The sequence below is a fragment of the Heteronotia binoei genome, chromosome 13 (assembly GCF_032191835.1).
Source record: "Heteronotia binoei isolate CCM8104 ecotype False Entrance Well chromosome 13, APGP_CSIRO_Hbin_v1, whole genome shotgun sequence".
Lineage (NCBI taxonomy): Eukaryota > Metazoa > Chordata > Lepidosauria > Squamata > Gekkonidae > Heteronotia > Heteronotia binoei.
Window position 1 is genome coordinate 69,384,808 of NC_083235.1, and position 21,837 is coordinate 69,406,644.

The 21,837-nt window shown below is 45.6% G+C and overlaps 1 protein-coding gene across 1 annotated transcript in view; it reads right to left on the minus strand.

The window, feature by feature from the left end:
• Positions 1-21,837, minus strand: part of EVPL (envoplakin) — an 81,389-nt gene that overhangs the window by 10,767 nt on the left and 48,785 nt on the right. The window contains exons 13-20 of the mRNA XM_060253129.1: positions 17,851-17,948; positions 16,878-17,059; positions 15,218-15,396; positions 14,916-15,054; positions 6,302-6,495; positions 4,600-4,750; positions 3,497-3,580; positions 511-621 (exon numbers count right to left, since the gene is read on the minus strand). Coding sequence (XP_060109112.1) covers positions 511-621; positions 3,497-3,580; positions 4,600-4,750; positions 6,302-6,495; positions 14,916-15,054; positions 15,218-15,396; positions 16,878-17,059; positions 17,851-17,948 — 1,138 coding nt within the window. The remainder of the gene's footprint in view (positions 1-510; positions 622-3,496; positions 3,581-4,599; positions 4,751-6,301; positions 6,496-14,915; positions 15,055-15,217; positions 15,397-16,877; positions 17,060-17,850; positions 17,949-21,837) is intronic.

Sequence of the window (21,837 nt, forward strand, 5' to 3'; positions counted from 1 at the left end):
CGCTGGGATCGCTCCCTCCCCCCTCCGATCCCAGATCGGAGGAAGAGGCAGCAGATCGCCCCCTCGCCCCCCGAAGGTACGTACCTTCGGACCATAAGACGCACACACTTTCCCCCCCACTTTTTTTTGGGGGGGGGAAGTGTGTCTTATGGTCCGAAAAATACGGTAGATCATTGTCAGCTTGTTCTAAGATCTCAGATAGTGCAACTATCAGCTAGGCAAAATCCTCTTGTAAATTATGGCATCCAGTCCAAAAGAAGAGCTTCAGTTTTAGTGGGTGAAAGCTAATTCAGCATTTTATAACTGACCGACTCTTGCTTTGTCAGACTTCGGTATGTTAAAGTACAATCTTTAATAGCATCTTGTACCATCTTTAAAGTACCATCTTTAATAACATCTTGCTATTTTTATATTTTGTAAGCTGCTTTGAAAGCCTAAGTTCTGGTTGGACAGGGTAGAAAAACTATATATAAGAACAGGCAATCTGTACTTTTGGTCTCAAGCTCTCACCTGAATCTGGACGCTCTCCTGAAATGGAGTTACTCGGAGTCGCTTAGCAGAGGAAGCGGTCAAAACAGGGTCCAGAGATGACCGATATTTTCCTGCCTGTATTTCATAATCCTATTTCAAAAATAACAGAGTCAAAGGAGAATAGGCTGGTTTGCCCTGTAGAAGTGGAAAATATGCAATCCTGTCTCCAGTGTTGGCCCTTTCTGCATTGGTGGTTTCCTCGCTTTCACAATGCCTCTCTGTAACATTATTTTTTCATACTGCATTTCCCTCCACTTTCATCTTGCATTACAGTCAGATTTTTTAAAGTTCTGCATCCATTTTCATCCTTCAGCTCTCAATTCACCGTCGGTTTGCTATTTCCCCTGCTTACCTGAAAGCTGTTTTGTGGCAATTTGTCCCCTTTATTCACGTCACAAGCTGAAGTAATTCACAAGCAGACACATTTCCTTGGGTTTTTCAACCTTGCCCTTTTCCCACCTCTTGGAGGCTGCTCCTCCATTGCACTTTCTGCGTAACATTAAAATGGCACCTCATTGAGAAAAAAAATTGGAAATAAATAGGGTTGTGCAATTTTTGGTTTTTAACTGTATCAAATGGTCCCTTTCTTTCATTCGCCTAGAGTCTTGCATCTTGGAGAGCCAGTTTGGTGTAGTGGTTAAGTATGCGGACTCTTATCTGGGAGAACCGGGTTTGATTCCCCACTCCTCCACTTGCACCTGCTAGCATGGCCTTGGGGTCAGCCATAGCTCTTGTAGGAGTTGTCCTTGAAAGGGCAGCTGCTGTAAGAGCCCTCTCCAGCCCCACCCATCTCACAGGGTGTCTGTTGTGGGGGAGGAAGGGAAAGGAGATTGTGAGCCGCTCTGAGACTCTTCGGAGTGGAGGGCGGGATATAAATCCAATATCTTCTTCTACCTCACAGGATGTCTATTGTGGGGGAGGAAGGGAAAGGAGATTGTGAGCCGCTCTGAGACTCTTCGGAGTGGAGGGTGGGATATAAATCCAATATCTCCTTACCACAATCTCCTTTCCCCTCCTCCCCCACAACAGACACGCTGTGAGGTAGAAGAAGATATTGGATTTATATCCCGCCCTCCACTCCGAAGAGTCTCAGAGCGGCTCACAATCTCCTTTCCCTTCCTCCCCCACAACAGACACCCTGTGAGGTAGAAGAAGATATTGGATTTATATCCCGCCCTCCACTCCGAAGAGTCTCAGAGCGGCTCACAATCTCCTTTCCCTTCCTCCCCCACAACAGGCACCCTGTGAGGTAGATGAAGATATTGGATTTATATCCCGCCCTCCACTCCGAAGAGTCTCAGAGCAGCTCACAATCTCCTTTACCTTCCTCCCCCACAACAGACACCCTGTGAGGTAGATGAAGATATTGGATTTATATCCCGCCCTCCACTCCGAAGAGTCTCAGAGCGGCCTACAATCTCCTTGCCCTTCCTCCCCCACAACAGACACCCTGCGAGGTGGGTGGGGCTGGAGAGGGCTCTCACAGCAGCTGCCCTTTCAAGGACAACCTCTGCCAGAGCTACGGCTGACCCAAGGCCATGCCAGCAGGTGCAAGTGGAGGAGTGAGGAATCAAACCCGGTTCTCCCAGATAAGAGTCCACGCACTTAACCACTACACCAAACTGGCTCTCCTACTGGTGGTCCTACTGGTGGTCCCTGGCCCAAGAGACATCTGGCTGAGTGAGGTAATGATTATGGGAAAAATACAGAGTAATAATATAGATAAAAGGTTACTTTTACTTATTTGTGTTCTACATGATGATTCCACCCTAAGGATCTATTAAAACCTTCAAGGGAGTAAGACAGGGCTGTCTCCTAGCCCCTGTTTTATTTATTCTTTATCTGAGTGATGCGGTTAAGCAAATGACAAATTCTGATTCTCATCCTCCAAAACGTGGCTCGTGTCACATATCAATTTTACTATATGCCGATGATGTACTTCAAATTTTAAATATGGTCCTCTAAGATGTTATTTTATATTTTATTCTCTTACTTCTATGTAATTTTATATAGTTTTTTTTGCTAAATTTTATAGTTTTATTTTAACTGGAGTTTAACGTGAATAGCTGTATACCTGATAATGTTTTTGTCTGTTGGTACTGGTGGACATATATGGACATATGAAGCTGCCTTATACTGAATCAGACCCTCGGTCCATCAAAGTCAGTATTGTCTTCTCAGACTGGCAGCAGCTCTCCAGGGTCTCAAGCTGAAGTTTTCACACCTATTTACCTGGATCCTTTTTTTGGAGATGCCAGGGATTGAACCTGGGACCTTCTGCTTCCCAAGCAGATGCTCTACCACTGAGCCACCATCCCTCCCCATGAACATATGAAGCTGCCTTCTACTGAATCAGACCCTTGGTCCATCAAAGTCAGTATTGTCTTCTCAGACTGGCAGCGGCTCTCCAGGGTCTCAAGCTGAGGTTTTTCACACCTATTTGCCTGGACCCTTTTTTGGAGATGCCGGGGATTGAACCTGGGGCCTTCTGCTTCCCAAGCAGTTGCTCTACCACTGAGCCACTGTCCCTCCCTATGGTCACTGACTGTAATAATAATAAAACTGAAACATCCAGCTGTCCTCACCCAGAGCCAGGGCTTTTTCTGCCCTGGTTCCATCCAGGTGGAACTTACTGAATAACATCCATGCCCAGTAGGACTTAATGCAGTTCCACAGGGCATGTAAAGCAGAGATGTTCCACCAGGCATTTGACTGAAGACAGCAGCAGTTTCCACCTGGCTGGCACTCCTCTCTCTTGCCTCCCCACATGCGGCAGTGGCACGACTGGAAGTGGTAGTGCCATCTAATTAGGTTAATTATTGCATTTTTTATTGTTTTAACTATGGATTTCACGTATAAGTGTCGATGTACACTGCCCCGAGACATGTTCCCCAGGGAAGAGTGATCTAGAAACCAAATTTAATAAACAATAAACAAAATATGTAGAAATCCCAAAAAAACATACATTGAGAATTGATTGCATATTCTGGGATAAGTTGATCACAGTATTCTTATCAGATTCTTTGCTCTTTATTTCATCTGCCAGCCTCTGCAGAAAAAAAAAAAACAGGGAGTTAGGATAAAATCTAGCAGGGCACAGTATTATTTCCTCTATAAAGCAGCAGCAGCTGTATGCCTGACCATCTACAATTAAAAAATGACATGCTCCCAAGGGCTGAAATCTTGCTTTTTGATAAGAAGAAGAAGAAGAAGAAGAAGAAGAAGAAGAAGAAGAAGAAGAAGAAGAAGAAGAAGAAGAAGAAGAAGAAGATGATGATATTGGATTTATATCCCGCCCTCCACTCCGAAGAGTCTCAGAGCGGCTCACAATCTCCTTTCCCTTCCTCCCCCACAATAGACTCCCTGTGAGGTAGATGAAGATATTGGATTTATATCCCGCCCTCCACTCCGAAGAGTCTCAGAGCGGCTCACAATCTCCTTTCCTTTCCTCCCCCACAACAGACACCCTGTGAGGTAGATGAAGATATTGGATTTATATCCCGCCCTCCACTCCGAAGAGTCTCAGAGCGGCTCACAATCTCCTTTCCCTTCCTCCCCCACAACAGACACCCTGTGAGGTAGATGAAGATATTGGATTTATATCCCGCCCTCCACTCCGAAGAGTCTCAGAGCGGCTCACAATCTCCTTTCCCTTCCTCCCCCACAACAGACACCCTGTGGGGTGGGGCTGAGAGGGCTCTCACAGCAGCTGCCCTTTCAAAGACAACTTCTGCCAGAGCTATGGCTGACCCAAGGCCATGCCAGCAGGTGCAAGTGGAGGAGTGGGGAATCAAACCCGGTTCTCCCAGATAAGAGTCTGCACACTTAACTACTACACCAAACTGGCTCTCAATAAGGCTGATATTGATATTGGAGTCATTGAATAAAGAACTCACTCCAAGACAGTTACACTTCCGGAACTACCTTTTGTTCCATCTTGCTCAGTCTTAGGCTTTGTTCCCTGCATGTTTTCATCAGTTCATTTAATTAAGTTCTGCACATGAGAAACATAGCAGAAGCCTCCCCCCCCCCCCCGCTCTCCATATCTGAAGAAATCGCAGTGCTCACCATCTGGGCCTGGAGCTTGTAGTTGATTTGACTTGGCCCATCTGTGGTCTTGACCTGATACGTGGGGAGATTGTTGAGCCAGAACATCAAGTTCTCATTGGCATTTTGGAACTGCTGGTAGGTGAGGCTGGTGTTCCGCAGTGTCTTCTCTCTGCACAGAGAGTGGGAGACAGAGATTAAGAAAAGAACCCTCTTGGTTGAGCACTATGTACGACTCTAAGAGTAGCCATGCTGAATCACACCAGTGGTCCATGGATTTTAAAAAGGTAATGGTAGTCCCCTGTGCAAGCACCAGTCATTTCAGACTCTGGGGTGACGCCGTATCTTGACATTTTCACGGCAGACTTTGTAACGGGGTGGTTTGCCATTGCCAGGGAGAGCCAGTTTGGTGTAGTGGTTAAGTGAGCGGACTCTTATCTGGGAGAACCGGGTTTGATTCCCCACTCCTCCACATGCACCTGCTGGAATGGCCTTGGGTCAGCCATAGCTCTCGCAGAGGTTGTCCTTGAAAGGGCAGCTGCTGGGAGAGCCCTCTCCAGTCCCACCCACCTCACAGGGTGTCTGTTGTGGGGGAGGAAGGTAAAGGAGATTGTGAGCCGCTCTGAGACTCTTTGGAGTGGAGGGCGGGATATAAATCCAATATCTTCTTCTTCCCCAATCATCTACACTTTACCCCCAGCAAGCTGGGGACTCATTTTACCAACCTTGGAAGGTTGAGTCAACCTTGAGCCGGCTACCTGAACCCAGCTTCCACCAGGATTGAACTCAGGTCGTGAGCAGAGCTTGGACTGCAGTACTGCAGCTTACCACTCTGTGCCACCTGTATTTTAGCTCCATGTGTTTTAGCAAGGCACAAAAATCCAGGAACCTGCCTGCCATTTTCCAGCTGCTGGGATGGGCTCTGCCACTTCTGATGTTAGTGGTGGGCACTGTAACTGGGAGGAAGGCCTGTAACATAGCCCTGGAGCTGCCAGCAGGACCAATGCTGGTCAGGTAAGTCTACAGCCAGGTTGGTCCCTCCTTTCCTTTTAAACTTTAAATAGACAACCCATTTCAGGACATTGGCTATTTGAAGGTGAGGAGGCTGTGACAACCTTTGTTTATATCTTGTTGAATGTACATTAGGTGCTCTCCCCCCCGGAAAAGGAGGAAAGTCTCCTCATCCATCACTGAGATCCCAGTCCATTGTTTATAATGGAGGCTAAAAAGTGCTGCTTAGTTATTATGCTTGCTGGGCTTGGACCATAGTAATAAATATATTATTGTGCTGCTTAGTTGTCCACTGCTAAATCCTTCAACTTGGTCGGCCAATCCAGCAGCTCTAATCAGCAGTGAAAAACAAGCTCAAGTTGTACTGCTGTTATAGAAAAGTGCTTTGTTACTGACAGCCACGGAAAGCTTGATAACTCCCTTGCTGCTGGCAAATGCTGCGCTTTGTTCCCTTTGGGAGATGTGAGGGTGACAGCAAAATGGCTACCAGACCTACCTACACATTCCCTTTTGTGTCCATACAGAGGCAGATTCATTATGCGGTCTAAGGATGTCTGCAGACTGCGGTTATGTCTTCAGTACAATTGTACGTCAATCTTTTACAGAAAGGAGGTCTCAGAAGACATCACTCGAAAGACCCACAGCTTCAAATCCAGCATTTTAAATGACGGGGTTCTTACTAGCCACAAATGGAAAGAGCTTGGCTTCTCACCGGTGATCCAACTGGTCAGCCACCGCATGGTATCGGTCATTAAGGAGCTGGACCTCCCTCTTTTGCCTGGGTAGATCTGGACAGTACTCTTGGAAGTTGTTCTGTACAGCACTGCAGCTGTGCTCAGCATCCTTGAGGCCATGGTTTAGCTTCAACAAGCTGTCTTCATGTTTCACTAACTCTCGTTTCAGTTTCTATTAAAGGGAAGGGGCACTTAATTCAGAACAGCAATTTTATTTAAACCCATGCATGAAAAAATTAGTGCAATTGCATTCCTGGAGTATGTGATCCTGTACTACTCCGATGTTGAGATGGACTAGTTGTATTAAACACAAATTAAAAGAAAGGCACCAATATTCCTTAATATTAATCAGGCTTTTGTAACGATGGGAACAAACAAACAGTTCCACTGGAATTTTAGGGGAAAAATGCACATCTAGTTGGTTGTATCATAGGAGATAAAATTACATGGGCAGGCCCCTGGAAAAAATACATTTAGATACAGGACCAAGTAATAAGTGGGTTAAGCAAAGCATAGAGGCAGTTGTGAAGAATGTTACTGGAAGGGATACAGTCTCTGCAGTTAACAAATAGACTTTAGGAATCAGGAGAGATGTTCAAGCCCCGCTGGGCAAAAGTAGGAAATTTCAGCACCAGGGACCTGGCGCATCTGTGCTAAAGCTCATCTTTCCCAAGGGTCTCCTCAAGTGGGACAGTTCTGGCAAATTCTGCCCTAAGGCATGCAGCCTTGTACCTTTCATAATAGGAGGCTAGAGGTCTTGGAACTGATGGTCACTATCACATATTAGTCATTAAGGAGCTGGACCTCCGTCTTTTGCCTGGACAGATCTGGGCAGTACACTTGGAAGTTGTTCTGCACTGCACTGCAGTTGTGCTCTGCCTATTTTTTCATAGCACACAAAGTACATCTGTGGGAAAGAACCAGTGAGCTATATGGGGATGCTGCATGCAACTCTCTACTACTCTTGCCTACTCCGGGCTATAGAAAAATTGCAAAAAGACACAGGAATTTGTGTCAGCCAGGTTTTCCAAGACGTGTATATATGTTAAGTTTCTGTAACCTTCTACAGTTACGTCTTCCTCCATTTACTCCTCTTGCTTTTTTTTTTACCTAACCCCCAACTTGTGTCTTTGGTGCTTACAATCCCACTTCTCTTCTGAAGTTAACAGTACTGGACCTTCAATCCATGTGTACCTTAACAACTGTCATTTGAGTTTGGCTCAGCTCTCTTTGCAACATTTTTGACCTCTGGAATTAACTCATGCCAGATGCTTCTGAATTAATCTGATCTCTGTAAGAATGAAGAGTGGTTGGACTGAATGATCTGCGGTAGACCAGACAGATGAGGGCTGGATTTGACAAAAGGGGAAATATCTACCAAACTAGAAATAAATGAGGGATCTTCATACACTTTTTTGCCCATGGCCTCCTGTTTATGTATGCTGTGGTATATGTATGCTGTGGTATATGAGAGAGAGAGAGAGGGGGGGTGCGGGGGTGGGTGGGCTCCCTCTGGGTATCCTACCCCCACAGGGAAAGTGTATGCGCAATACATAGCCTCTCCTCTCCCGGTGTAGTGAACGCCGCGTGGTCACTGTCTGGCTATGCCTGGCAGATGGTCACTGCAATGGCCTCTCCTGCATTACTGCATCCGTAGCAACACCTTCTCGCTGGTCCCCCCCGTTTTTCACAGAGTTTGCTACGTCATGGTGCGACCGCATTGTCCGGCGGTATAACCGGATGGGCAGGCTGGGCCCACCAACCTTGCCAGCCTAAGAGAAGGAAAACTCTAACATCAAACCCGGGCAGATAGAGCTCGTTAATGTAACACCTATCACCTGGAGGACTCGCTGCCGGCGTCCCGGCTTACTGGGCCATGGCAGATGACCCCCAGGTGAAAGGGTGGAGCCAGTACCGCGCACACTGCGCTTCACCTAAAAAATTCCTCTGCGCAGGCCTGAAGGGCATATCCACATACACAACCCACAACGCATCAAGTCCTGCAGCGATGGGCAAGGGGCGAAACGGCAGGTGGAAGGTGCCACTGGAAGCCGCAGTCCCGATCCTGCATGCAGGCGGTTCAGGGTATTGGTCGCCTGATGCTAACCCGGAGACGAAAGCATTTTTTGGCAGCACCCTGAACGACCAAGCAGCCTTATCTAGGGACAGCACTGCTTGCTCCACACGGAGAAGGGCCTAGAAAAGGTGGCCTAAACAAAGCTCGTCTCCTCCACCCCAGTTGGCTAGCCGCGGTCAACGGGCATCCTTACTTGCGGTCAAAAAATAACAACAAAGAAAAGGCATGCACCTGCCTCACAAAGTGTGCAAAGACTAAAGCTTGCGTGTTGGAACATCAGAACCATGTTTGACACAGTAGACAGTGGTCGCCCTGAACGACGCTCTGCTCTAGTTGCCCACGAACTTCTCAGGTTGAATATCGACATAGCAGCTCTCAGTGAGGTCCGTTTCCCTGAGGAAGGTAGTCTTCAAGAACACGGTGCTGGCTATACCCTCTACTGGTCGGGTAAGTCAAAGGCTGAGAGCCGCCTTTCTGGCGTTGGCTTCATGGTCAGGAACTCCATTGCCTCCAAACTCGAAAACCTGCCAACAGGTCACTCAGATCGCATCATGTCCATGCGCCTCCCACTTCAAAACAAGCAGCATGCAACACTCTTCAGTGTGTATGCCCCAACCCTTCAAGCAGATCCTGCAGAAAAGAACAAGTTCTATGCTGATCTATGCAACCTCATACGGAAGACCCCTACAGAGGACAAGGTGATCATCCTTGGCGACTTCAATGCCAGAGTAGGTAAAGACTCGGAAGCCTGGAAAGGAGTACTTGGCAAACACGGCATTGGCAACTGCAATGACAACGGGCGCCTCCTGCTAGAATTCTGCATGGAGCACCAGCTCACCATCACCAACACTATCTTTCAGCAGAAGAACAGCCTGAAGACAACCTGGATGCACCCACGGTCCAAGCACTGGCACCTTATCGACTACATTCTGGTGCGCCAGAGAGACCTTCGAGATGTCTTACACACCCGAGTAATGCCCAGTGCAGAATGTCATACGGATCATCGTCTTGTACGCTGCAATCTCCGTCTTCACTTTAAACCCACACCCAGGAGAGGAGGTATCCCTCGGAGGAAGTTTCAGGTTGGCAGTCTCCAGTCAGCCGAAGTTAAAGCTGCCTTCCAGGCACAACTCCAGTCAAGAATTGAGGACCCCAGTTGCCCCACAGACCCTTCTCCAGAAGCACTCTGGGAACACCTAAAAACTACCGTCCTGCAGATCTCTGAAGAAGTCCTCGGGTTCTCCACAAGGAAGAACAAGGACTGGTTTGATGAGAACAATCAAGAGATCCAAGATATACTGGCGAAAAAGAGATCTGCCTACCAAGCACATCTTGCTCAGCCCTCCTGTCCTGGGAAAAAAGCAACCTTTCGCGCTGCATGTAGCAACCTCCAGCGCAAGCTTCGAGACATTCAGAACGATTGGTGGACCAAGCTTGCAGAGAGAACCCAGCTGTGTGCAGACACTGGTGATTTAAGAGGGTTCTACGAAGCCCTGAAGGCAGTATATGGTCCATCATATCAGGCTCAGAGTCCCTTGCGTAGTGCAGATGGCCAAGTGCTCCTCACAGACAAGGCATCCATACTGAACCGGTGGTCAGAGTATTTTCAGGTTCTCTTCAGTGCCAACCGCGTAGTTCAAGATTCAGCAATCCACCTCACCCCACTTCAACCAGTGAAAACAGAGTTGGATGAGATCCCCACCCTAGAAGAGACTGTTAAAGCCATCAAGCAACTGAAAAGCGGCAAGGCAGCAGGAGTTGATGGAATTCCACCAGAGATCTGGAAGCATGGGGGCACAGTACTACATAGCTCACTTCACAAAGTACTTGTCACCTGCTGGGAACAAGGCAAATTACCACAGGACTTTCGCGATGCAATCATCATCACCCTATACAAGAACAAAGGGGAAAAGTCAGACTGCTCCAACTACCGGGGGATAACCCTGCTCTCCATCGCAGGCAAAATCCTTGCCAGAATACTCCTGAACAGACTGGTGCCCACCATTGCAGAAGAACTCCTCCCAGAGAGCCAGTGCGGCTTCAGAGCTAACAGGAGCACCACCGACATGGTATTTGTTCTCAGGCAGCTCCAAGAGAAATGCAGGGAACAGAACAAGGCTCTGTATGTGACTTTTGTCGACCTTACCAAAGCCTTCGATACCGTTAGCAGGAAAGGCCTGTGGCAAATCTTAGAACGTTTAGGATGTCCCCCAAGGTTCCTCAGCATGATCATCCAGCTACACGAAGACCAGCGAGGCCAAGTCAGACACTGCAACGACCTCTCGGAGACCTTCCCAATAGGCACAGGTGTAAAGCAAGGCTGCGTTCTCGCGCCAACTCTCTTTACGATCTTCTTTAGCATGATGCTTCAAAGAGCCGCAGTAGATCTAGATAATGACGATGGTGTCTACATCCGCTATCGCACCGATGGCAGCCTGTTCAACCTGAGGCGACTAAAGGCCCACTCAAAGACGATGGAAAAACTCATCCGAGAGCTACTGTTTGCTGATGATGCTGCGCTCGTCTCCCACTCGGTATCAGCTCTGCAGCATATGACGTCCTGCTTTGCAGAGGCTGCCAAGCTATTCGGCCTAGAAGTTAGTCTGAAGAAGACAGAAGTTCTCCACCAGCCTGCACCCCAGGAAGATTATCACCCTCCCTGCATCACTGTGGGTGAATCAGTTCTGAAGACAGTCCAGCAGTTCAGCTACCTGGGGTGCATCATCTCCTCAGATGCCAAGATCGACAAGGAGATTGACAACAGGCTGGCAAAGGCAAACTGTGCCTTTGGCCGACTGCACAAAAGAGTGTGGAGCAACAAGCATCTGAAAAAAGGCACAAAGATCAATGTTTACAAAGCGGTTGTGATGACAACCCTCATCTACGGCTCCGAATCATGGGTTTTATACCATCATCACCTGCGACTCCTCGAGCGCTTTCATCAGCGCTGCCTTCGCACCATCCTCAACATCCACTGGAGTGACTTTGTGACCAACACTGAAGTCCTCAAGCGGGCGGAAGTTACCAGTATCGAGGCACTGCTGCTGAAGATGCAGCTGCGCTGGGCAGGGCATATTTCTAGGATGGAAAACCACCGCCTTCCCAAGATTGCCCTGTATGGCGAACTCTCCACCGGCCATCGAAATAGAGGGGCACCAAAGAAGAGGTACAAGGACTCCTTGAAGAAATCCCTTGGCACCTGTCGCATCAACCATCACCAGTGGTCTGACCTAGCCTCAGATCGCAAAGCATGGAGACACACCATCCACCAGGCTGTCTCTTCCTTTGAGAACGCACGCATAGCTGGTCTTGAGGACAAAAGGAGATTGAGAAAGAATCGCACTGCTACAGCACCAACCCTAAATCAGACTTTTCCCTGCAGCCACTGTGGCCGGACCTGCCTGTCCCGCATTGGTCTTGTCAGCCACCAGCGAGCCTGCAGCAGACGTGGACTATTGCACCCTTCTTAAATCTTCGTTCGCGAAGCCAAGCCGAGAGAGAGAGAGAGAGAGAGAGACACTGTTAACAAAAAACAAAGTGCATAACGACGGAAGCAAAACTCTGCCCTCCTCTATATCACTGCATCCCAGTACTTTCATCCGTTTTCTTCCAGACCAGCTTACTTCCAATTGGAGTTGGTCAAAGAGAAAATGATTAAAGCAACACAACACTCAGAGAAAAGATAGAGAAGGGCTAGGCTTTCCTCCTCTCCTCCACGTGCTCCAAGTTTCACAAGTGAAGAGATAGATGTTTTCCCTGTCACTCTTCTCTGTTACTGAGGAGATTAATCCAAGAGCAAAGGCAGTTGTTTCATTAATCAGTCAGCAAAATAATTCCTGACACTATTATATTGATTTGATATTCTCCTGGATAATTATGAATGATTGTCGAGAACTGATTGACTCTCATGTATTCTGTTACAAAAATTATGAGGCTGAGCAAACTAACTCCAAGGGCGTTTTCGCACTGACCTTAATCGGCAGCGACGTCCCTCTTCACCGCGCAGCGTCTGCGCGGATTTCGCACCAATTGCTCCGCAGAACCCAGAAGAGCCGCAAAGTCCCGCGGCTTTTGCATTGCAAATGTAAACTGCCCCAAAACCAGTTTACATTTGGGACGCAGAAGCCGCGGGACTTTGCGGCTCTTCCGGGTTCTGCGGAGCAATTAGTGCGAAATCCGTGCAGACGCTGCGCGGTGAAGAGGGACGTCGCTCCCGATTAAGGTCAGTGCAAAAACGCTCCAAGTGTCTTTATAAACACATAAAGCCAACTTATACTGAACCAGACCATTTGACTGTCAACCTCAGTACTGCCAACTCTCCAGGATCCCAGGTGGTGATCTTTTACATCTCCTGTTACCTGATACTTTAACTAAAGATGCCAAGACAGAACCTGTGACCTTCTGCATGCAGCCAGGATAAATACAGCAGAAAATGGCCACACAATATATAACTGAAGTTATACCAAATAACGGTACGATATAAAGCAAATTAAATACAATTATTCAAAACTGTGTCAATATTTCTTTAGTTATATATTCATAACAATAATAACAAGTATTAATCCATATACAAAATCTGAATTGTACAACAGCAAACACATTATTAAATTACAGTGCTGGTTAGAGATATCAGATGCTTCTTGAGGGATGGGCTTCAAACGTTTAAATTGCAAGAGTCCATTCTATCCAAATGGGTCAGAAGGATCAGGTTCTCATCCCTCTAAATCGGTCAACAAAGTGTAATTTGTCTCTCAATGCATTAGCTAGCTTAATTCACACCGTGCTTTGCACCGAGCTTTTTCAAGAGCCAATACCAGTTATAGCATTCTGACAAGCAAGTGTAACAAATGTTAAAAATATACATTCATTTTACATATCACCTGAATAACATAAGAAGATATCATACCTGTGATGTTGCCTGGATTTCTACGCAAATCACTTCCTCATAAGTAGCATACGCTCAAACCAATATCCAACATTGAGGGTTTTTAATGGGATCAGCCAGGTATTGCACATAAGAAATGTAAAGGTACAATCCCAGAGAATATTGCCCTAGCCAATGTATTCAGTTCATACTTAAAACTAATACTTATACAGTCCATCATCTGTGTCATCGTTTGTTCATGTCAAAAATTATATGTGGGATGTTCCAGGAGACCCATAAAAACACAGATTTTGGAATATCTATCCCATTTGCGTCATAAGGTACCAGGGGGGGCCTCTTGCAGTCTATTTTAATATTACTAACAGGGCCAGCGTTGGAGTTTTTGCCGCCCCAGGCAAGGCTTCACCCCCCCTCCCAGTGGGGGAGGGCCCCCAGCACCAGCCTAAATCAGGGCCTGTTTTCACAGAGATGCAAAGAGGAGCCCTCCGCACAAACACCCCCCCTCCGTTCGACCCTCCCATGGTGCAGGAAGGCCAAGCGGGGACAGATGGCAATTTGCTAATCATGATGCTGACTCCTTGAGATTTTTTGTTATTCAAAGAGTAGAAAATCATCTATCTATCTTATCTATCTATCTATCTATCTATCTATCTATCTATCTGTCTGTCTGTCTGTCTGTCTGTCTGTCTGTCTGCCTGCCTGCCTGCCTGCCTGCCTGCCTGCCTGCCTACCTACCTCTCTCTCTCTCTCTCTCTCTCTCTCTATCAGCCAGTCAATTTACAAAAATTATTTCTACAAAAAGAAGCCTCATGGATTTTTTTGTTTAAACTCCATAGGACCTGCGGTTTTAAATCAGTCATATGATCTGTCATGTTTTCTTTCAACGAGAATTGGTATTTATATGAGCCTTCTAGAAGTATGGACTGTATAAGTAAGTATTAGTTTTGAGTATGAACTGGATATGTTGGCTAGGGCAATATTTTCTGAGATTATACCTTTAAAGTTGAAATTACTTATGTGAAGGGCTTTTTAAATAGAAAAAGCCCAGGAGGAACTCATTTGCATATTAGGCCACACTCCCTGTTGTCACCATTGTTTGACACAGGGTTTTTTTGTAGAAAAAGCTCAGGAGGAACTCATTTGCATATTAGGCCACACCCCCTAACACCAAGCCAGCCAGGACTGCTTTCCTGCTCAAAAAAACCCCTTGCTTATGTGTAACACCTGGCCAATCTTGTTAAAAGCCCTAAATGTTGGATATTGGTTTGAGCATATGCCAATTATGAGGAAGTGATTGATGCAGGAGTCCAAGCGCATCACATATCTTATGTTATTCAGGTAGTATGTAAAATGATCGTATGTTTTAAACGTTTTAGCTGTCCTGAGCTCACTTGCAGGGAGGGTGGGATATAAATCCAATTAAAAAAAATAAAAATAAAACGTTTGTTACACTTGCTTGTCAGAATGCTGTAACCGGTATAAGCTTTTGAAAAAGCTCAATGTGAAAGATGGTGTGACGCTAACTTCTGCATGCAAAGCAGATGTTCTAACACTGAGCCACAGTTCCTCCCCAGGCCACAAACCCAGCTCCTGATCACAGATATCTCTCTGATTTTTGGAAGTCTCTCACCTGCAGTTCATTGGCCCGATCCGGCAGTGCATTGGGTGAAGCTGGGATGGTGCCATCATGAGCCAACTTGGCCTCAAATGTGCTAATGATCTTGTTTGTGTTCTCTGTCTGATTCTCCAGGTTCAGTCCTGCTTTGGCTCTGAGGAGGGGAAACGGAAAGCCAAGGTCAACATTTCACTTCAGTAACGTTTTTCTCCACTTGTATTATCTCAGTCAAAATGATGGAAGCACTGCAAAGTATTTTTGCCCTCCCATCATCCTTTCCATTCCTCACTAACAGTTATTGCTCTGGTGTAACTTACTTTTCATTATAGAGCTGGGAAAGCACCTTAACATCATTGTATTTGTTCTTTATGTTGTTAAGCATCACAGGGAGCTGAGAGGCAGAGGTGCTAGTTGGCTTCTTGGAAAGATAGGTCTCACACTCCTTCTGAACAGCTTCCTTCTCTGCAGCAATGCCTTGAAATCTCCTTGATGTTCCCTGATAAAGAGGCAAGGTGTTTGTTTGTTTAAATCAAGCATTAAAGCTCAGTGTAGAACAATAGGCAATTTTAGTAAGACCGAGGCTAATCTCAGGTGGAGGCATGTATCTCTACAACACAGAGATGCTTCAAAGCTAGTGGGTGTTTGGGACTCTGGCCAGGAGCTCCAAGGTTTGCCGAAATCCTACGGAAATGATATGCAAGATTCGGGTGTGCTTACAAGGAGATTTTAATAAACAATGATCAAGCTTACAGAGGGCGTTTTTGCACTTACTTTACGCCGGAGCGATGTCCCTCTTCACTGCACATCGTCCGCGTGGATTTTGCACTAATTGCTCCGCAGAACCCGGAGGAGCCGCAAAGTCCCGCGGCTTTTGTGTCGCAAATGTAAACTGGGTTTTGGCGGTTTACATTTGCGACGCAAAAGCTGCGGGACTTTGCGGCTCTTCCAGGTTCTGCGGAGCAATTAGTGCGAAATCCGCGCAGACGCTGCGCGGTGAAGAGGGACGTCGCTCCGGCGTAAGGTAAGTGCGAAAATGCCCTGAAATAGCATCTGCTGGGTCTCAAATGCAAATAATCAAAGCGAAACTTATGTATAGCTAAACTAAACATTTTATATCCTAATTGCTGGCCAGCAATCAAGAAATCATCAATTGAGCTATCTCAAACATTGAGATGAACCAGGCCATCTCACACCTGATATCTAGTGGTGAGAGGAAACAAATCAGGCTTTGAAGATAAAAGCTACTACAAGCATGAGAGAGAATATTCTCTTGGCAGTGACCTGCCAGCCATCCCCTCACAAAACTCAAGGCAACTAAAGGTCAAGCACCGAGCTATAAGGGCTTTTTTTGAGCTGGAACACACAGGAATGCAGTTCTGGCTGGTTTGGTGTCAAGGGATGTGGCCTAATATGCAAATGAGTTCCTGCTGGGCTTTTACTACAGAAAAAAAGCCCTGATAACTGTGATGGAGCTAATGTTTCTAAGTTTTTAAATGTTTTAAATATTTTAAATGTCAGCCTAATTTTATGTTTAACTCTTTGTTGTAAGCTGCCCTGAGCCACTTGTGGGAAGGGCGGGATATAAATCCGAAAGAAAGAAAGGAAGGAAGGAAGGAAGGAAGGAAGGAAGAAAGAAAGAAAGAAAGAAAGAAAGAAAGAAAGAAAGAAAGAAAGAAAGAAAGAAAGAAAGAAAGAAAGAAAGATTATACAGTGGGGCAATAGGACCTCAGTTTATGTGGCCTAATTTACTTTTTATTTATTTGAGGAATTTCTACTCGGCCATGCTGCAATAGCATCCAGAGTGACTTACAAAATTAAAACAGCAATTATGTATTATGATTACATTCACAGAACAGTAGACTACAACAGTCAAAGATTACTACCTAACTTAGAGTTTCCATTAAAATCTTTCACCAATGCGTGAGAAGAGATCTTGGACAAACGAGCAATCTCTTCTCTCAGTCTCTCAATACTTGCCTCCTGGTCTCGGATCCGTTGAACAAGATCCTCTGCAGGGGCATTGTAGTTTAGCGGGGACCTCAGACGACCAAATATCTCCTTCTTGACCTGGTCCAAGTCACCGTCGATCTTATCCAGTTTGTGAAGCAGCTGGTCAGCTTGGGAGTCATTCTGACCTATGGCAGAGCTTCTAACTGGAACTGGAAGGACAGTTCATTTTTATTAAAGCTTTGAATTTCCATACAGACTCAGAGTTGCTACTGTACCTAAATTTTGCTCCCCACCTTTGTCACAACCACAATAAAAGCTGATGTCCCCAAGCTGTCTGCTATAAACCTTTGTTCCTAATGGATTTCTCTGTCGGGAACCTAGAGTAGGACTTTGCGGTTCCATAAAGATGTAGTGGAATGCTTTACCTGCCCAATCCCACAGCAGCAACACTACAGTTTCCAACTAGAAAACAGCTGATATGCATAAAGATATGTCAATAGAAGTTGATAAATAAGACATTATTCAAGTGAGTTCTAAATAAGAATAAGTAATTATGTGCTATAGAAGATGACTGTGTTTTATATTTTATTGCTGTATCTGTTTGTTGTAGTATGTCTGTTTTGGTTGTGTTAGGGCGTTTTCGCACAGGGCTTACCCCGGAGCAACGTCCCTCTTCACCGCGCAGTGTCTGCGCGGATTTAGCACCAACTGCTCCGCAGAACCCGGAAGAGCTGCAAAGTCCCGCGGCTTTTGTGTCGCAAATGTAAACCACCAAAAACCAGTTTACATTTGTGATGCAAAAGCCGCGGGACTTTGCGGCTCTTCCGGGTTCTGCAGAGCAGTTGGTGCGAAATCCGCGCAGACGCTGTGCGGTGAAGAGAGACGTCACTCCGGGGTAAGCCCTGTGCGAAAACGCCCTAATAGTTTATGTCTTGTTTTGTCGTATAAACTCAATAAAATTTATTTTAAAGAAGAAAGCAGCTGACATGCCAACACATACCCTGGTGGCTGGGTTTGACAGGCTCTTTGTGACTGCTTCTCAGGGTGTTTTCAACTACAGCTCTCCTCTGCTTCACTGTGTTCAGTTCACTTTCCAACCTAAACACGACAGTAAAGAAGTTAGCAATGTTCGCAGCATAGGCCTTTCCATGCAACACGAGTTTTTCACACATGTTTTTTTTAAAAAATGAAGTTTTGATTATAAAATTACTGTTCCATCAGCCTATCAGTTTTGAACAGCTGCACGAGCCACTACAATTGAGAGCAAGCTGGCTAAGCCAGAATGGCTTTTTTGTTTATCTCTCAGAAGCCACATCACCAAAGCAGGGGGTAAAACAGAGGACAAACCTTCAATAGGGAGAACAGAGGTTTCTAGTGGTGCATTGATACAATCACCTTCTCACAATTTTTGTTCCTCACAAATTAATTGGGGGGGGGGTCATATCTACAGTTCCCCCCTGACTTCCGGGGAGGAAAATGGCGAGCTGAGTTGTCTCTCACATCGGGAGCAAGCTGAAGGTCTTGTTCGGGGTAGTGGAGGGCAAATCAAAGCCCACTGCCTACCTTTCTCAGTGAGAGAAAGGTCCAAGACTTGCACTTAAAACTTTGGAAGAGATTTACCTTGGCTGAAAAGGAGCCCTGTAGGGGGTTCCTTTGAGGCTTTGAGGGGTCTCAGAAGTTTGCATAGTTATCGTCTGCAAGATCTTTCAGAGCCATTGATTTGGCATAAGCTCGTCAGGATCCTAACCTTCTGGGACAATTCTAAACAACTAAAGTTTTGGAAGACCAGTGGAACTTGGATAAGTGAAGAAAAAAAGGTACAGAAGCTCTTCTTTCACTCCGGAGCTATTTACAGATTAAAGGGACATATTAAAGGTGGGAAGAAGGGGAAAATATATCTACAGTTCCCCCCTAACAATAATCAATATGCTAAAGATGTACCACTGCTTGTTTTGAAATATAATTTACTCTGCCATCTACCCTTTATTTATTCTTTATCTGAACACACTGGGGGCTGCTTCTACTTAGGCTGTTCCCATAACACCTCTGGAAAGCAATCTTAAGTACTGATAGATGGCACAGAAAATGAACACAGCAATAGCTTGATGTGGGAGGAGGAGGAGATACTAGATTTGCACCCCTACCTTCACTAGTCAAAGGAGCCTCAGAATGGTTTACAATCTCCTTTCCTTTCCCCTCCCCACAATAGACACCCTATGAGGTAAGTGGGGCTGAGAGAGCTCTGACAGAAACTGCTCTTGAGAGGAACAGCTCCGTGAAAACTTGTGACGGACTCAAGGACACATCAGCAGGTGCATGTGGAGGAGTTGGGAATTAAATTTGGCACATTTAACCACTACATCAAACTGGCTTGTTGATGGGGGAAGCAGCCATGCAGAAATGGCTGTCATGCCTCTTGAGTACTGTAATGAACTGAGAACCGAGACTGTTTGAAGGCAACCTTTATTGGGGAGTACATTACCAGACAAAAGAGCACGCAGGCCGGGCCCCGCTTATATACATCGCCCGGACAGCCCCCCTGGTTTGACCAGGCCAATCCTGGTCAGTCCAAACTTCCTGCCACAGGTCTTGGTGGGCAGGGCGAATGGCGAGCTACATCCGGGGACCCAGGGGTCGCCTTCTGTAGAGCTCGCCATGCGGTACCATCTTAAGTCAATACATAACAAGTACCATATTGCCTGGCTCTGTATTTTTTAACAACTTGATTCCTATTTTGTTGCATTGCTTCAGACCAACGCAGCTGCCCACTTGGATCTCTATACACTTATGAAGCATTTTAAAACATATTTTATTTTATTTCAGTCTAATTATATTACTTATATTAAATCTGTTACTTGACACTAAATAACCTGGGAGTATTTTATGAATCGCATGGATTCGCATAGCATTTCCACCATTTCAGTTCTCTTTGGAGAAAACGATCTTGTCACTATATCGTAACCACCCTATTTATGTAAATAAAACGTCAATATATTCAGAGATTACTGTTCCTCATTAACTGAGCTTGTCCAGGCTCCTTAAAGTTTCTCAGGGCTATTAAACAACTACTGAATTTCCAGATGATATACAGTCTCATTTCCTCAGTGCAGATTTTGACCAGAATTCTCAGTATACTTACAAAAATTGTTTTGTTCTCTTACAGATTTACCTTCGAAGTAATTTGTTCAGGTAGCCACAGGACTGAATGTTATTTATGAAATAGAGCTCCTTAGTGCTAATTCTATGTCTGCTTTGCATCTGTGAGCTTTTACTGACATCACCTATTTGTAAAAGTTGTTTAACTATCTCCCATTTTGGGTGGGCTTGTTTTTTTTTAAAATGTGTAGATTCCCACAGAGGATATCAGTGATATCTCAAAGAAGAGACAGGGGAGGGATGTATGTTGTGGCAGGCCAGGGGGCCTCTATGGTTGCTTAGAGGACAGAAAAGTGACTGAAAAAATAATGTCACTGTACATGCCTCCTGTGAATAAAATAAGCAGAAGAATAAATAGTGACAAAAGACCATGAGCATTTTTGAGGGTACATAAAGGTGGGGATCCTAACACCACACTCTATTCCAGGGGTGTCAGATGCCTAGCCTACAGCCAGAACCTGGTTTTAATCAGGCCCACAAGGCTCTTTTCTCCCTGCCTCCCCCCCCACCCCCGTCCTTACCCTTTGACTCTCCAAGGCTGCCAAAGTTCCCAGCTCCTTCTGCCTTGTCTTTGCAGGCTGAAGCAGGAAGCAATTCTGGGCTTGCAAAGCTGCAAAGGAAATGCAGAATGGAGTTTCCGTTAAGGTCTCTGTGCCCAGAGAGACTACTCCCAGAGTAGCCTCTCTGGGCACAGAGACCTTAATGAAAAATCCATTCTGTGTTTTCCTTGCAGCTTTGTCTGTGCTGAAATATATTTTAATTGAGTGGAGCTCAGTTTCACTTTTCAGTGTTTATATGGCCAGTTAGAAGCTGTTCCTTGCTGGAGTTGTGTGACCTTGCAAATATAGGGTTGATGATTTGAGCCAGCACGTCTCTGCTGAATGGACCTTGGAAATGGTGCCTAGTGAGTTCTCTAATCTGGGAAGCCACAGCCAAAGGAGGAATATTACATTGAAGAGCCATTGCCAATCTGAGTAGACCTGGAGGCAGGGAGAGAAAAGCTTGCAATGCCCAGCCATTTCATATTTTCCTAACCCCAGAGCATTTTATATTTTTGGTTTATATTTCTAGTTTCTGTCGTGATCTTTGTGCTTCTTCTTGATGTTTTATTTTTTAAAAGTTGCATTGCCAGACCCCACTATTTCCCCACATTTTCATTTTAAACAAAACATCACAAGAATTTTATTTAATGATTTTATTTAAGCATGTTTGTATTTTAAATAAAACAAACAATATACGTAATTGTGCTTCTCTGTGTCCTTTATAAAAGGAGTGGCCAACGGTAGCTCTCCAGATGTTTTTTGCCCACAACTCCCATCAGCCAAAGCCATTGGTCATGTTGGCTGGGGCTGATGGGAGTTGTAGGCAAAAAAACATCTGGAGAACTATCGTTGGCCACCCCTGCTTTATAACGTTTCTATATCCACTACCTGGCATTACATTTTATTATTCGCATGGTCTGGCCCCACAAAGTCCCTTTTATGTCAGATCCGGCCCTCATAACGACTGAGTTTGACACCTCAGCTCTAACCACTGCAGCACATGAAAATCATCCAGTGTGAATCAGTACCCTGTGAGAGATCACTGTGTATTTGCCTGAAACCATCCATGACTTCAAGCCTACTTTAAAGAGTATCACAATAATTATCATATATAGTGATCCTCTGTAGAATGAATTTACATCTGCACTTGATCAGCAGGCATAGGGGAACATCATATGAACATATGAAGCTGCCTTATACTGAATCAGACCCTGGGTCCATCAAAGTCAGTATTGTCTTCTCAGACTGGCAGCGGCTCTCCAGGGTCTCAAGCTGAGGTTTGTCACACC